The sequence below is a fragment of the Elgaria multicarinata genome, chromosome 12, assembly GCF_023053635.1.
Source record: "Elgaria multicarinata webbii isolate HBS135686 ecotype San Diego chromosome 12, rElgMul1.1.pri, whole genome shotgun sequence".
Lineage (NCBI taxonomy): Eukaryota > Metazoa > Chordata > Lepidosauria > Squamata > Anguidae > Elgaria > Elgaria multicarinata.
The window spans coordinates 23,501,428-23,519,309 of NC_086182.1; the positions used below are offsets into that span (position 1 = coordinate 23,501,428).

At 42.9% G+C, this 17,882-nt stretch overlaps 1 protein-coding gene across 1 annotated transcript in view; it reads right to left on the bottom strand.

Annotated features, from left to right (window-relative positions):
* Positions 1-17,882, bottom strand: part of KIRREL3 (kirre like nephrin family adhesion molecule 3) — a 772,855-nt gene that overhangs the window by 334,886 nt on the left and 420,087 nt on the right. Inside the window, exon 2 of the mRNA XM_063139310.1 lies at positions 7,642-7,719. Within this exon, the coding sequence (XP_062995380.1) occupies positions 7,642-7,719 (78 nt within the window). The remainder of the gene's footprint in view (positions 1-7,641; positions 7,720-17,882) is intronic.

A 17,882-nucleotide genomic window follows, 5' to 3' on the forward strand; every position in this document is an offset into this window, starting at 1 on the left:
TGTCTACCCTGAAAATGTCCCATTGGTTTGATACAGCACAGCCATTTAGAATGTGTTCTTTAAACAGAAACGTACATCTTGTAGAAGACGTGAGTGAAGCAGGGGGAAGAGAAAAGGATCGTAATTGAGAAGGGAATAGTGGGTTGATTGCATGCCAGCTCTTTTGTGCATGGGAAGAACGTCTTGAGTACCTACTATCATCCACCGGCTTGCTGAACAGGTGGCAGAGGAGCAGGCTGACACCTCCTTGTGCTTAATAGCTCTTGTTAGTCATTTTATGAGTGGCTGCCAAAACCTCGCCATAATTGCTACAGTGCTGATTGCTAACTAGTTGATACAGATCTGGCAAGGAGTCAGATGCAGGAGAGGGTGAACGAAAGAGGGAATGAGACCTTGTCTGGCTCACTCAAACACACACCACAGACCAAGGACTTTGGGAGAAGACTAGAGTTGGACCCACAGGCAGCTATTTGGTGGGGGAGCTTACGTTTGACTAAGGTGGCATTGGAAATCAATATGAAAAAGCAACACCCTTTCTTTATTTTGTGATTTCCATCACACCACATCGCTCTGTAGAGCCTCTGGGAGCAGCTGTGTACAACAAGTCCAATTTATTAAACTTGCTGTAATGTAGGAACATGGGAATCTGTCTCATACTGAGTCGAACAGGCAAATGGAACCCTTTCTTGATCCATCTAGACCGGCATTACCAGCACTGACTGACAGCAGCTCACTGTGGTTTTAGTTTTCCCTACTTGAAGATGCTAGTGGGTAGATTTGCACGCAAAGCATATGCTCTACTACTGAGCTACAGCCCTTCCCTTTTAATAGTATATCGTTTTATTAATAAAATAAAATTGGATTTCAGTAAGCCTTTATATAATAATTTGAGCCTATCAAGGCGTCCCCAAGCCAGGATGATCAGTGCTTATACCACCAGCCAGTGCTGACTGGGGCAAAATGAATGCTATAATTGACAAAATGCAGAAAACCTTTCTCCTTCACTGGTCATGTGATGGAGGGAAATTAAGCAAGCTGGTCTTTCTTTTAATCATATCAACGCCTTAGCACTCATTGGTCAGAATACTGGAAGTAGGGATGCATGAGAATTTCAATTTTGCTCATAGAACATGCAAGCATGCCATGTTCAAAGCCCCAAATGCAATCATGAGCACAGCATTGTGTCTGTCAAACATATTCGCAACTTGCTGGGTATGTGCTTATGTTTCATTTGTGCAACTTTCTCAATTCACTTTTGTGCACATTTCCTAGTTTGCACAAATTTCCCCCTGTAGACTGAATCAGCTCTGCTTCAGTCCATGGAGGTAAGCCACACAAATTGAGAAATTTGCACAAACTTCATGTTCCATCGCTGGTTGATTTGCATGATTTTCCAGTTCATGCAGAATGAGCAGCAGTGGCAAACATGAAGATACGATCTCAAACCTGATAACTTTTATTGAACCCAAGAACTGTTACCTAGGCACACCTACATCAGCCTGGGAGATCTGTTGTAACCCACCTAGCTGAACACAACTGAATCTGTTTAGGCATCAAAGGCAGGTAGCAAAAGCAGGTAGTTTATTCAACACTTGTGGGGCGCCATAGATAGACTGATGGGTTGTATTTTGGGTTGGTAGCTAATCAGTATTGTGCAAGTTTTGCTTGCAATGTTATACTTTGTCTTCAGGTAAAACCATATTTGCTAAAGGGGAATGTCTGCCTTTATAAGGATCAGTCCCCAACTGGAGAAATGGCACGTTCCTAGTGATTATGTATCTGTTTCTGAATGTTAACAAACAGTCTGCAGTGTCTGATTGAGTGGGTTATTAGCAGAATGAAGACAGATGGTAGAGGATTAAGTCTAACGCTTCTTTATTTCAAGGCTATCATTACCCAACAACTCTACCGCTCTTCTGTTCAGACTACAACTGTCACCAGTTTAATTTCCTCCTTGTATCTCAAAGACCGTAGCTACCTAGTGATCCAGACACAAAGAAAGAGTGCTGCTCTTTAATCGAGAAGCTGGGATGATCAGAAAGCACCTCCTTCTTGGAATGATGCCGCACCATTCTCCAACCATCTCCATTCATCATCATATGGAAACTATCACAATATTTTCAAAAGGACGGAAGCAATACCAGCTATAAATGATGGTAAAGGGGTTGCACCATTCACGAAATTAGATGATGCAATGTCAAAAATAGAGACTGGTTTGACAAGCTATACACAAGGTTTCTTTCTAACTAGTAAGAACTTCCAGAAAAGAGTGATACAAGGTGAGTGAGTAAGAATGGTGAAATCTCATCCTTGGCTTGTTTTGCTTTTACAACAATTGTACACAGCATTGAACATGTCTAGTTCTTTATATATTTGAGGTGCACCAGGAAAGTGCATACAGTAAGACAGGGTTGTGTAGCTTTAGTTTCATGAGCAAAATAAATAATTATTTAGAATAATCTACCTCTTCAGCATAAGTTTCTTCCACCTTGGATATCTCAATTGTTACCAGGAGCACGCTAATATTTTTTTTCTTAAGCACATATCTTGTCTTATTCAATACTTTTATTTGCACAGAACAAAAAATAAGTTTTGGGCCCATGTCTTAAAGAAGCTGATTGTTTTGTTCAGCAATCTCAGGCTCCTGTTTCATCTCTTCCTCTTAAACTAACCACTGATGGGGGTTCTATGAAATTCCCATTAAGCAGACTGTATACTTAGATGGAATGATAAATTTTTAAACAGAGGCTGATATGAACAAAATATACAACTTCAATGATACATTTTAAGCCAATGTCATACACTTGTCAGTCTGCTTCATGAACAAAGACCAAATCTTTAGCATGGGGATAGAATTTTAAAGATCACTGAGATCTCATTGTGTTATTGCTGTGAATGATGGCGTTTTGAACACTAACAGAAGCTTTGTGTGTGTGTGTGTGTGTGTGTGTGTGTGAAACCTGAATCACAGTTGGGACAAATATGTAGAACAAATGGAAAATCTCCCTCAGGGAGGGTTCAATTGACACTAAGCATGACAGTTTCATAAACAAAATGGCTGCCACTTTCATTGAAGTAATAGTACTTAAGAACATAAATAGTGCCATGCTGGATCAGACCAAGGGTCCATCTAGTCCAGCACTCTGTTCACACAGTGGCCAACCAGCCGTCGGCCAGGGGCCAACAAGGCAGGACATGGCGCAACAGCACCCTCCTGCCCATGTTCTCCAGCAACTGGTGCACACAGGCTTATTGCTGTGAGTACTGGAGGTAGCACACAACTATCAGGGCTAGTAGCCATGGATAGCCTTTGCCTCCAGGAACTTATCCAACCCCCTTTTAAAGCCATCCAGATTGGTGGCCATCACCACATCCTGTGGTCGTGAGTTCCATAATTTAACTATGGCCATAGCTAGACCTAAGGTTTATCCCTGGATCATCCAGGGGTCAAACCTGTTCATCTAGGTGACACATAGAGGATCCAGTGCTCAGGCAGGGGTGAACCCTGGATGATCCCAGGATAAACCTTAGGTCTAGCTGTGCTGTGTGAAGAAGTACTTCCTTTTATTTGTCCTGGATCTCCCACCAATCAGTTTCATGGGATGACCCCAGGTCCTAGTATTTTGAGAGACTGATAGATAGATAGATAGGTGATAGATAGATATAGGTCAGTGTTAATTGGTTTTCCTGGGACGTGCCTCAGAACTGACTAGGAGTAGTTGGTCCCAGGAGGTGTCCCTAATTAAGGCATTGCTTCCAGTTTTTGACCCAAGAAACTCAGTTAAACATCCACTAATGGCCACACAGCATTTCCTGCCAAGATGAGGTAGCTTTTTCAAACACTCCATGTGGAACAACCTTCATAGCTTTGGGATTTCAAGAAGCTATAATATTTGTTTGCCTTAATGGGCTTGATAGAAACTCTTTTCCTCTCAAGCAACTCCATAGAGACTTATGTCTTCTCATTTCATATAAAACACTTTGGATAAATTTTGAGCATGCATAGTGATGCAGTCACCTCACTCCTGGACCTTTACTGGTGGTGGGTGGGGAAGAATCTACATATATGTTCATTGCTGCCAAATGTGTGATGTTACAATCACTGTTTTATTCCCTGTGGAGACATATCCGTGTGTGTGTGTGTGTGAATTCACTGCTTTGTCTCTGGAGAGACTTGTAACTTGAATCCAACAAGGACAAAGCTGTCTGTAATCTGATTAACATAGTGTCTGTTCTGACTTCCTGCTTCTATTTTTATGTGATTTTTTTTATTTTTTTATTTATAAGCCCAAATGACTGTTCCGTTTTAAGGACCTAATTAGCCTGACCATCCCAGAGTCTTTCTAGGCAGTCCTTTTCCGGCAGCAAATATAATTGCTCATTTGTCATGAGCGATCCGGACGTCTTCAATCAAGTTAGGATTCTGTTCTGAGGATCTCTCTAGCCAAAAATAATGTCTGAAGCAGTGAGTTGGGTAGAAGGAAGCTGCTGGGCTGTGTCTGAAGTGCCACCCGGGGTGATGTGTAGAAACTCCAGTTGGTGGCCCAGCTACGCCCCTATCTAGACAGGGATAACCTGGCTTCAGTTGTCCATGCTCTGGTAACTTCCAAGTTAGATTACTGCAATGCGCTCTACGTAGGGCTGCCTTTGAAGATGGTTCGGAAGCTGCAGCTCGTGCAAAATGCAGCGGCCAGATTGATTTCGGGAACCAGAAGGTTCAACCATATAACACCTGCTCTGGTGCGCTTGCACTGGCTGCCTGTATGTTTCCGAGCCCAATTCAAGGTGCTGGTTTTGACCTATAAAGCCTTACACGGCTTGGGACCACAATACCTGACGGAACGCCTCTCCCGACGTGAATATACCCGGTCACTACGTTCAACATCTAAGGTCCTCCTCCGGGTGCCTACCCCAAGAGAGGCTCGGAGTGTGGCAACAAGGGATAGGGCCTTTTTGGTGGTGGCCCCCAGACTGTGGAATGATCTCCCTGATGAGGCTCGCCTGGTGCCAACGCGGCTATCTTTCCGGCGCCAGGTTAAGACTTTCCTCTTTGCCCAGGCATATGGCGGCACATCCTAATTACCCACATGTTTAGTTTTTAATTGGTTTTTAATGCTTTATGTGTGTATGTTCTGTGTTTTAGAGTTTTAAATTTTGTATTCTTGTTTTTATCTCAGTTTTAGAATTTCTGTAAACCGCCCAGAGAGCCCTGGCTATGGGAGCGGTATATAAGTGTAATAAATAAATAAATAAATAAATAAATCCTGCCATGTTCAGCCTCATCACACATGAGTTCATGTGAACATCTGCATTGTGAAATCCTGCCTGAGCTGATTTCCCAGCATCCTGGAACCATATGCGATCAGAGATCTGGATATGATCTTTTCATGTACTCCATGAAAAGAACTCTATGCATCAGTGCTTCCCCACTTTAGACATCCACACAAAGGCATGCACAGCAGGATCAGAAGGAGCTTTCTATCACTGGAAGGAAGGGCTACAAGTATGGTCCCACAGTCCATTTGAACGCACTTAGGGATGTTGGAGGAATCTGGTTTGAGGGTGGAGCAGAGTGGTTTTTTGCCAGCTTGGCCACCCAGAAGCCAGCTCACAGTTTCCATCTCAGTTTTTATTTCATTTTTTTAAAATTATTTTTTGCTGTGAGCCATGCTTTAGTGCAAAATTGCAGGTACACCTCTTTACCGAAATCACAATTTCCACAAAATCACAGCTTTAAATAGCGCAATTTGACATTCATGCCTGCAATTTTGCACAAATCGTGCTATTCACGGCTGTGGGTTTGTGCCATTGTGATTTCCGTAAATAGCTACACTGACAATTTTGTGCAAAACTGCAATTTGCAGCAAAAGAGGAAAGTCACAAGCTCTTACTGGGCACTTGCGGATTGTCTTGTAGTTCACCCTACACACCCAGCAGGGTCGGGCAACCAACGGGAGTCCAACAGACAGGGTATGGGGGAGTTTGCCCATCCCTAAATGTAGCCACAGAGGTAATGTAAGAGGATTCTGAAATGCATTCATATTCAGTACTGATCTAAAGTTTTCTGTGAGACAAGTATTACCAATAGTGATTGGCAGTGGCTCTCTAGGGCAGGGCTGGCTCTACCATTCTGCTGTGTGAAGCAGTCACTCAGGCAGCAGAAAATGGAAGGTGGCAGCAAGGTGCTGGAAGACAGAGATGTTTGTCTCATGGTCTGCCCCATGCTCCCTCAGCTAGTTTGCTGCCTTCAGGTTTTCATGGAGGATGCTGTTCCATCGCCAGTTGAAGAAATAGTCTAGTCAGCGTTTGTTCATGAGGTGGGACAGGGTGCCATATTGTTCTTCACTTCAGCCAGCAAAATGACTTGGGTTGTCCCTGATCCAGGGTTTGGACAGGAATTCTTTCAGCTGGAGATGCCAGGATTGAATTTCGGACTTTCAGCATACAAAGTATATGCTGTACCATTGAGTCATGGCCCTATAAGCTTCTACAGTCAAGGGTAAGCAGTAAGGCGACCAACCCCTGCCAACTTCCTGTTTTGACACTAATCACAGTAAAGATGGCCGTGCTAGAGGCTCCTTTCATGGGACTTAAAAACATCAAGTGTCTAAGCTACAAGCAGCTGTGGTGCTAACTGTTCTCCATTGCAAATGCGTTTAATAGTTTAATGATTTCTGTTCACAATTACCCACAGCTATTGCAACAATTAATCAATGGTTGCTTATAGGATGCTTGGCAAGCGAAGGGAATTAACAGGAATATATGTATCTATTTCTTAGGAAGGAGTTCATGTGGCCCCATGGAATCATCAGCATCCCTGAGAGGGATGTTTGCTCTGGCAGCTTCAAAGCCATGCTGTAATCTTTGCTGTCTTTCCCTTCCAGAGTTGAAGCCAAACATGTACTTTGCAGGCTGATGTTCCTCCATCTGCATTCGGAAAACCCCTTTGGTGGATATTTTGTCCCCACAATATTATTAAGTAACATCTATATGAAACTGAGATGAAATCATCGGGAGTGGTCATTAGGAGATTTGGGGCAAGGTGTCAACAACACGCAGATGACACCCAACTCTGTGATATCTGAACTAGGAGAGATCATGCACATTCTTAACCATGCATAGATGCTGTTATGGGTTGGGTGAGGGCCATAGTGGAGAAGACTGCAACCAAGTGAACTGCACCCCTCCTGAACCTGCTGTCCAGGTGCTTTCGATGGGCAACTTTTGTGAACCGCCCAGAGAGCTTCGGCTATTGGGCGGTATAAAAATGTAATAAATAAATAAATAAAGCCCCTCCTGCTCTCACTTCTTATGGTTCTTCATGTTTAAACTGGTCTTGGATAGCCCTTGAAACAGAGAATGCCTTTGAGTAGAGGCCTATCCTCTGTCAGGCCTGCAAATACAGGGCTGCCTCCTTGAAAGAAAGCACACAACCACCTTACTGACAGAGGGTCTTGTCCATCAAGGGTTCTTCCAGGAAGTAGAAACATCCCACTTTGTTTTATTTTATTATTTTGTATGTTGCGAAGAAAGGGGATGGAGGAGATTACTAGCAACAGCACAGTAAGATGGTAGTAGGTGGGAAGCAGGGGGAGACAGCAGAACCAGTGGCAATAATGGGGGCAAAGACATCACACTAACCTTCAGTCATTCGCCGGTACTTCTCCTTGTACATGAACCCAAAGACCAGACAGCATCCTCTCCTGGGGAGACCAAGTTCTACAAAAGGCAAAGCAAAGTATGTGTCAGACACTTGCAAATGGTCACAATAGAGAAGTGTTTAAAAGGTCATGGATGGAAACGAGACAGTAAAGTGAGGCAAACAACTTCCTTGACAAAACAAGTGTGCTCATTTCTTACTTAACAGGCCTGTTCAGACAACACGCTAGGCCACTAACCTTTTTGCAGCAACTGGTTAGTGAGCGTGTTTAAATTGTGGTTGTGTAACCACCATGATTAGGACTGGTTCACATGATACACTAAGGGCTCATCTACACAAAGCAGTATATTCCACTACGAAAGCGGTATGAAAGCAGTATATAGAAGGCAGGAGCCACACTACTGCTTTATAGCGGTATTGAAGTGGACTGACAACTGTTGGGGCCCATTGACACATACCATACCGCTTTCATATCACTTTCATAGTGCTATATCCTGCTTGGTGTAGAAGTGTCATGGGCCCCAACAGTTGTCAGTGCACTTCAGTACCACTATAAAGCAGTAGTGTGGCTCCTGCCTTTTATATAACACTTTCTTACTGCTTTCATAGTGGAATGACCTGGTTGGTGTAGATGAGCCCTTGGTCATAGTTCACATGACATGCTAAGCCATAATGTTTAGCTCAAAATGCTTAGCCACCATTGTCTGAACAGGGCCGTGGGATCCAGAGTGGCCATACCAGGAGTCAAGGCAAGGAAAGCAAGGTGCATCAGTAAAGGAGCCAACAAACCTAAGCTATCCCCACCCCACCCCCCAAAAACCCCACCTTTAAGAATGGTGAGGAATACAGTGAGACAAATCAGGTCTGAAGTAATCAAATTAAAGCCATTCTTTTGCAAGAACTACCAACAGAATGTTTTGCTCCACACATGAGTCTTAAAATTATTTCTCCCAATCTTCTCCTTTTTATAAACAACAACAACAACTGCATTAGTCAGAATCTATTATCTATATTTTAAATGTTTTCTTCCACTTTCTTCTAAACAACCTTCACACATGGTACAAAGTTTAGGACAAAGGATTCTTACTGTTCAATGTAACACTATTTCCAGTTGTAGCAATGTCATTAACAATAAACTAGCATCCTACACTGATCATTGCAATGTGTGATATTCTGGAAGCCTGGATAGAGAGTTTGAATCAAGTTGGATATAAAGGATTAGGCATGATAGAAACATCTACAATGGATTCAAATTAATTCAGATTTTCATGAATCTGACTTTCATATTCCACAGTGGACTGGCTTTTCCAAGTCATACAGATTTGTGGATCAGAGTTTCGCTTTTTCTTTCTTTCTTTTTCTTTTTGGAGGGGGGATTTGCACTAATTCGTATTAGCACTCATATGCATTAGTTCATTAGCACCTTTGCTAATGCACTGATATGAATTAGCACCAATGCAAATTAGCAAAAGCAGAACAAAATCCTCGTTAAAAAAAAATCTGATTCCACAATGCAAGATGCTGGACACACTGAAAAATACAAACAGAACAATTTTAAGAAAATCCAGGCATTCCTTTTGTGGTGGGTAGGTGTCATATCCATCTCTTATATATGTAGAACAATGTAGTGGCAGTCTCTGCCCCCGACCGGCATGCATTCAACTTCTGAAGTGGCTCTACGCATTGAACACCTGTTGGTTTGCTTCAGACTTTGAAACAAACACACTTAGATGGGGATCAGGAAGAGCGTGTCACTGTAATACTGCTCCCAGAAGTATGTTCATTCTAACCAACTGAACAACGGAAAACGGCTCTCGTTATCTGGGCTTTGAGTTTTGATTGATGGGTGGATTGATTGATCTTAGTGCAGGGTACACACAGTCCAGCTGGTACCCCAGGTTTTATAACTGAATTCCTGCGATGTCTGCAGTGGAAATTGACTTGCACCATCAATCAGAATTCTAGTTTGCAAACAGTATACCTTGAGCTGGTAATATTTATGAACTGGGGGACTGAGACTCAAAATGTGTGTGCTTCAATTTGGTTTCACTACAGATGTTAGTGGGGGGAATGAAATGTGAATGATGTGTTTTTTGCTATAAACGTTGCTTAAATATACCCCTGCACAGACATTTGCCCGGAGGGTTTTTGCACTTTTCAATTGGATGGCTTTAAATGTGGAGATCAATGAAATTCAGGTCGAATTTCATTTGTGTGCTATGATGCTAAGCCTGTTGCATTGCTATTTCCCAATCCCACCACCACCCCGCCGGCAGTGTCTTCAAATGTATATTGGATGAATCTTCAGTTACAGGTACTGGGTGATTGTACTAATCCTAATACTGACTCACCCATCCCTTCCATCTGAAATGAGTATGGCTTCCCCCCCACCCGCAAAAAAATAACAAATCCAGGTTTTATCAGTGCCTGACCAACTGGCCCTCCCCAAAGGACAGTCCCCCCCTGAGTGTTTGCTTCAGATGCTATGTTTACATTGAGTGGGATACCCAGTAAATCTCTGCTCTCCAACACATGCGAGTAATGAGAGCTCTATAATCCCTTTCACTTAGCAGACCGTGTGATAAAATAGAACATGGGACCTTGAAGGAAAGATAAATCTGTCTCCAGGCTCCGTGCCTTTTCAAAGCAAAACAGCTGGCCCATAACGTGGCTGAACGCCACGGCCTGCGGAAGTACATGTCTTTGATCTCTGGCTTTCTTACAGGAGGTGCCTGGCTATCAGTAAACAGCCAGAGAAATGGATCTAAGCATGGGATTCCCCCCCACCAAATAAATCTTTCTCTATGTTTTTTTCCACCTGCGCTGTGTGTGTGTGTTTCCACCCCCACCCACCCCGCCCGTGTGTATGTGCCTCTATCTCGCAGTGCAGAAAAACACCTTGCAGAGTCTTCAAACAAACCTTCTTATGCCACAGTGGAAAGAATTAAAGCACCGTGTCCCCCAACGCTGTTTGCCTGTGGCCCAGACCTACACGATTGGGGCTTTCTCATTCTATATGGCCCTGCTGATCAAAGCCCTTTTGAAGTTTGCTTAGTGGTGTACCTGTGCTCCTTTTTATACCCAATGCTTTATTTGCAAAGGGAGAGCTCATTGGGTTTTGGGGAAGCAGGAAGCAATGCTCTCAGATCCAAAACAGCCACTCCAGGTGCACAGTCCGAGCTATAGTTTGTAGCACGAGAAAGGCAACCCTCCTATGCTCAGAGAGGATATTTTCCTTTCTACTCCACATGCAGGTACAGAGAGAAGGGGAAAAGAGCAGCAGCTAACACAAGATTAATGAGAGAGTCATTTTCCAATATCCAACACAGTCTTCTCGAATGGATTTCCAAAGCATACGACTGGGGATCAGCCTCAGCTAAAATGAACCACTCTGGTTGAAGGTTCTTCTCCCATGCTATTGACCTCCTCATTACTTCCTGTCATGCCACCACTATGAATCAGTGAGGAAACTGCTGAGCAAGCCCAATGTAAACAGTGTTCACAACAGGTCTTAGACTGCATAAAGCACACTCTCTTCTAAATAGCAAGGATGGTCAGGCCAACACAAGACGAGCATTGTTTGTTGAAACTGACTCCAAAGTTTGCCAGATTTTATACAGAAAAAAAGTGATCTGCTGTGCAAGGGAATGTTTTTAAATATGTGTTTTTTGTTTGTTGAATAGAGTGTAAGCTATAGTACTTTCATCCCAAACATGGCCAGATGAGAGAGCCAAAGGTATGCAGTGGCTGGGGTTTTAGGTTTAAATCCCCACACAACCAGAAAACTCACTGGGTGACCTTGTGCCAGTAATGTTCCCTCAGCCTTGCATATCTCGCATGGTTATTATGAAGACAAATGGTGAAATCATGTAAATCGAACAAGTTCGAGGAATAGCCAATTAAGAATATAATAAATCTAAATATAACAAATCTGAGTATAATGAATCCAGATACAATAAACATTTTATTAATAGAGGGATCATGGTTCTCCTCTATTCAGTGCTCGTTAGGCCTCATCTTGAGTACTGCATCCAGTTCTGGGCACCACACTTCAAGAAGGATACAGACAAGCTGTAGAGGGTTCAGAGGAGGGCAACGAGGATGATCAGGGGTCTGGAAACAAAACCCTATGAGGAGAGAGTGAAAGAAATGGGCTTGCTTAGCTTTGAGAACAGAAGACTGAGGGGAGATATGACAGCACTCTTCAAATACTTGAAAGGTAGTCACACAAAGGAGGGGCAGGATTTCTTCTCCATCATCTCAGAGTGCAGGGCACAGAATAAAGGCCCATGAGCAATTTTTGATCAATTATGGCTTCAGTCATTGATATGTTTACTCAATGTATCATTGAACACGATGGGTATAACTTGTGAGTAAATATGCTTAGGAGTCATGATGTTTTGAACAGCACCTTGTCATTGTGTTTGCGTTGAGCTCAAGATGAAGAGATGACACTTGCTGATCATGGTATCTCAACCATCTCACTTCCCATATCCTGATCTCCAGCCTTATCATTCACAAAACAGGCTCTCTTTTTTTGGAATTTGTGTCACAGATCATAAGAATATAAGAACAGCCATGTTGGATCAGACCAAAGGTCCATCTAGTGCAGCACTCTGTTCATACAGTGGCCAACCAGCTGTTGACCAGAGACCCACAAGCAGGACATGGTGCAACAGCACCCTCCCACTCATGTTCCCCAGCAACTAGCGTATACAGACTTACTGCCTCTGATACTGGTGGTTGCACTTAGCCATCAGGATTAGTAGCCATTGAATAGGTACCTGTAGATTGCAGCGCAATACATCCTGAAAAGTCTTTGAAACATCAGTTGAACCAAGATATGTAGAACGGTAGTCTGGACATGTGATGAAAGCCATTCATACTAGCCTCTGCTGTGTTTAGGATATGGAAACCCATTTGAAATGGTGCCTTGAGACTGCCATTTATACCAAGTTGCCTTCTTTTTCAGAATTCATCAATTTTGCTCTCTTTTCAAAAGTTCAGACAGGCAGAGGTCAACCAATAAAGCTGCCATGTCACTGTTCTAGAATCACTGGTCTTACATTTAACTAATTTCCATAAGAAACGGTAGAAGTAAACAAGCTATTATTTATGCCTTTGTTGATATGAAAGCAAAGATGCCATTGATCTTTATCAAGCCTCTAATGAACTGCCAAAGTATCAAAATGTAATTAAAACCCACAAAATTAGCTTAACTTTATCAACCGTACCAAACAACGACTTCAACGATGGATCTAAACAAATCAGCTTCTCCTCCCCCTTTCACCTTAACACTAATTGTGAAGTGTAATTGCATAATTGCCTGCCTCTTTTGCACAAAGTCCTGTTTACACTGTTGATTAATGCTGCTGGTGGGCAAAATAGAAAAGGATTTGAATTCAGAGGGGGACCACAAGTGACCAAACAAGTTATGTACAAAACGGAGGCAATGCTGTCTCCAGTCCCAACTAAACTGAATGGAAGGAATGGGTCACTGTAGTGTGCTGATGTGTGTATGAGAGAAAAACACATACATGGCTGAGAGATCAAACCCTGGGTACAACTCCAAGACCGCACTAACCAAGCCAGTGATGCAGAGTCCCTGGCTCATTTAGCTAGCCTCTTCTGGCAGGCCAGGGGCATTTCACTTAAAAGACTGAGAGAGAAGGACCCTATGCTAATTTACAGCTATATATGTGAATTTAGAAATGACTACTGTATTTATTGAAAAGTCACTTTATTCATTTCTCAGCCAAATTATGTCTAGGGAACTTTGTTGCTGGGGAATCCAGTACTTTTTGGGGGGGCAGAAATGGATTCTGACGGTGCCCCTGACTCAGCTTGCATTTGTGAACTGAGCCAGGACATTGTTCCCAAAATCTGTGAAAATTTTGTGGGATTTTTTTTATTTTTTATTTTTTGAAGGGAGGGTTAAAAAGCAATTTGCACAAAATTTGTGCAAATTTTGGTCATAATTTGTGTGAATTATAGAAATTATGGCTGCAATTTGCACAAATTGCTTTACAAACACACACACACACACACACACACACACAAACAGAAATCTATGAGCTGGCCCAACTTGATGCAGACCAAGTTGGGCCAACGTGCAAGAAAGCAAGCCAAAGTCAGGTGGTGGCAGGGAGTTGAGCTGACTGAAGCTCAGTGAACTTTACCTCCTGGAGAGATCCCTCTGATATCCCTAATCATCTCAGATAACATAAATTGTTCAATCAATTCGCATCGTGAGCCAAAACACCCCCCCCTTTCACTGCCATGCAGGGGAAGATGAGTGTGTGAGTATTGTAGTATGTGAGAAGAGGAGAGATCACCCCCTTCCTCTGCTGAAATCCCCCTTGAAAACTGCCCCTGCAAGGCAATTAAGCTGAGAAAATAACATCCACTGGCACCCATGGACATTCAAGGCTCTGTGGAATAGGCCCAGGGCCCTGAGAAATAGATTTGGGGTCAAGGCCCCATAACAATACCCCTGCTGGCTGGTGAACGCAAACAGTAGTGATCGAGTCATGTGCAGTGATGTAGTATACAGTGCACTCAGCAACAAAGGAAGCTGCCTCATACCAGGCTGTTGGTCCATCATGGACCAACAGCCTGGACCAGACAAGCTGGAGCGTGTTCAGAAGAGGGCAACGAGGATGATCAGAGGTCTAGAAACAAAGCCCTATGAAGAGAGACTGAAAGAACTGGGCCTGTTTAGCCTGGAGAAGAGAAGATTGAGGGGAGACATGATAGCACTCTTCAAATACTTAAAAGGTTGTCACACAGAGGAGGGCCAGGATCTCTTCTCGATTCTCCCAGAGTGCAGGACACGGAATAACGGGCTCAAGTTAAAGGAAGCCAGATTCCGGCTGGACATCAGGAAAAACTTCCTGACTGTTAGAGCAGTGCGACAGTGGAATCAGCTACCTAGGGAGGTTGTGGGCTCTCCCACACTAGAGGCATTCAAGAGGCAGCTGGACAAGCATCTGTCAGGGATGCTTTAGGGTGGATGCCTGCATTGAGCAGGGGGTTGGACTCGATGGCCTTGTAGGCCCCTTCCAACTCTGCTATTCTATGATTCTATGATTCTATGTAGCCCAGTATTGTCAACTTGGACTGGCAGCAGCTCTGCAGGGTTTCTGATCTTTCCCATCATCTGATACCCACTCCTGTTCACCTGGAGATGCCACAGACTGAACCTGGGACCTCCTGCATACAGAGCATGCACTCAGCCTCTGGGCGATGGGACAGAAGATGACCATGCTGGGTGAAAGCTTTGCTTTTGACAGAGTCACACATCTTGCCTTCCCTCCTCAGCTGCTTCCCTTTGCAATTTCACTGCTGGCTTTAATGGCAATTATGTTATGCAGAAGTCATGATGGGTTCAGAGTTCTGGACGAACTGACACACAAAAATACTATGGCAAAGTGGTAGTAAAGGTTTATTAACACAACCATAATTTGTATCATTGTGCAGCTGTATCCCATCAGGAGTGGTAATAAATATTTAATAGCCCAATAATACCTGTTTAATAATTTTCGGAGCTCCTTTCTGCCTAATTGCAAGTTTATTAAAGAACGATAAACTTTATAATCGCTGTAAAGACCTAATTGCAATTCCAACACTTATTTAATATTGAGTTAATTATATTACAGCTAAGTTATTTTTCCCATACATATTAAATATCAATTAGTTGTTTTAAAGTATTGATTTGTATTTAATTAACTATGCGATTATATACCAATTAGATTTCTATAAGAAAAGCTAAAACAGCTGGTCCCTCAAATTAAATTAAAAACAACAACACATCACACTCATTGTATGGAAATAAATCACACTTTTGCATTATCTCACTGTTTCCTTCCACGGTGATAAATAGTCAGAAAAAGTCATAATAATGAAGTTTGCACGTTCATTTCCATGTGGAAATTACTACAGGCCGAAGGGATCTTTGTTTGCTGGGTGGAAGGAACTGAGAGAGGTACAGGTGTTAGTTCCCAGCCCAAATCCGGTCTGAGGGGCCAAGAAAAGATGGATATGGCAAATCCAGACACAACATCAACTGGTCAATCTTCCCATAGCTGAATCTCCAGGACTCTCCCCTTGGCCAATGAAGGAGAGCAGTCCAGATTCATGCTGCCATACAGGCCTTTCCCCTCCCAACAGCTAGCATGACTCCATTGCTTCACTCAGTTCAAAATACATGGGTATAAATGGGTCAGATGTACCCTGCAGTCCATCCCACAGACTAGTAGCAAACTCATTCTTCGAATGCCAGCAATGAAGTAGGCAAAATGGCACCATCCATGGGCAAAAGGGAGGTATCAGCAGCCTTGGGGAAACCCCAAGTTTTGCATCAGTATACACAATTTTTGGGGGGGAGGGGAACCAGAGAGAGGAAAACACACACATCAAAAGACTCCATTGATGACAGTGACCACAGAGTGCTGAGTTTCTGTTGGGGGAGCCAGAAAACCGGGGGGAATTGGAGCAGAATGGAATATCCTGAAAGAGGGCATGGCTGAATGGCTGGCTGAAATCTTGAACAGGAATACTTCATACTGCCACATTTTGTTGCAGGTCTCACTTGTTCTTCCTGGTTTCTTGTTTAACTTGATGAATTTCTAAACTTAGTTTCAGAACCAGAACACATGCAATTTGCCACAGGCTGATGGTGCTTTCATTCATTCATGTCTCTCCCCCACCGCCACCCCTCACCCCAATACAGCAGTGTAGATGCGATCACACAAATGCTTGCATCAAGAGTCTTACATCTCACTGTTTCACTTCTGAACACAGGCTCTTCCCTGCTTTGGTAAAACACCACACCAATAGAACCATGATGCAACTGTACATTAAACACACACACACACACACACACACATCCAAATTCCTTTGGTGGGGAGTTTTTGAACAATGTGGGTTGGCAATATGGAGAAGAGAACTAGAAAGCTGTACTCCATGTGAGCAGGCTAAAGGACAACACCTGCTCCTAAGAAGAACAGCACCCAGGTGGGTTTTTTTTTAATGTTGAGATGAATCCACAATTGCTTCATTATATTTTGCCTCTTTCAGCGGAGGCTGGTGGCACTGATGTCAGGGGTGGTGGTGAAGCTGCTCTGGGACTTAGCCAGAATTCTAAAGGAGCTTTCCAAGGTGCTGAACTTGTTCTGGCTGCTTATGAGTGAAACCTGGAGCAGATTCACACCACCACCAAAATAGGAGCCATCACTCTCCACTGGCCCCTTTCAACCCCACTGACTGTGGGATACTTCACTTTGCATCCTCTTACTGCATGGCTGCTATACAATTGCTGAAATTTCCCACTGTGGGTGAACCTGATTGTTTTGTGTATTACTTTGCTATGCCTGCAAAGCTATTTGATGCCCTCTGAGATAAAAAAAAACACAAATGTGTCATATAAATATGAGTTATTATTATTAAAATCTATGCCAGGTTAATTTATAAAAATATGTTTGAAAAAGAGAAAAAGAAGAAGAAGAAAAAGAAAAGACCAGGCTGATGAGCAAACAAGCATATTACAGCTTGAAATATGAATGAGGTAGGGAGGAAATTGGCTTTAAACACTTTAGCTGTGCTAAATTCTCCTCCGTAGCATGCTGCCGAAAGGTTGCATTTATAAACCTATTCATTTTGTTATGTACTTGCAAACCTTGTCATCCACTTATTGCACAAATAAAATCTTAAAAGCAGAGGATTAGTTGAGTGTGTCCCTGTGGGACTACAATTGGGCCTTAAAGGATCCATCATTGGCACTAAACAGATGGAACAGAGATAGTTGCTAGCTCATCTTACTCCATATCCTAAAATGGAAGGAGTAGGAGTTTTCTGTGCCTACGTCAAACCAGATGTGCCAGGGTTTGAAATTCCAAAGGTGGGAGAGGAGAGAGAGAGAATTAGGCTTCTTCTTCAGATGGGTAGAAAAACATTTGGGTCCAATCAAAAGTGAAGGTCATCATCAGGGTTAGAAATAAAATTCCAAAAGAACATTTGCAAAATCCATGGCACAAACTCAAAGGAATTTGCTCTTTTGTTTTGACTTGCTTTGCTTAGTGAAGAGTTATGGAGAACCTGAAACCTCAAGTATTATGGTGATATAGATTTTGGAAATCTTTTGGAATCTGTTCCTATTCATCTTTCAGCTGGTGATTTCATCAAGCCTTGGTTGGGGAAGGTGGGGGCACATTACAAAGCAAAA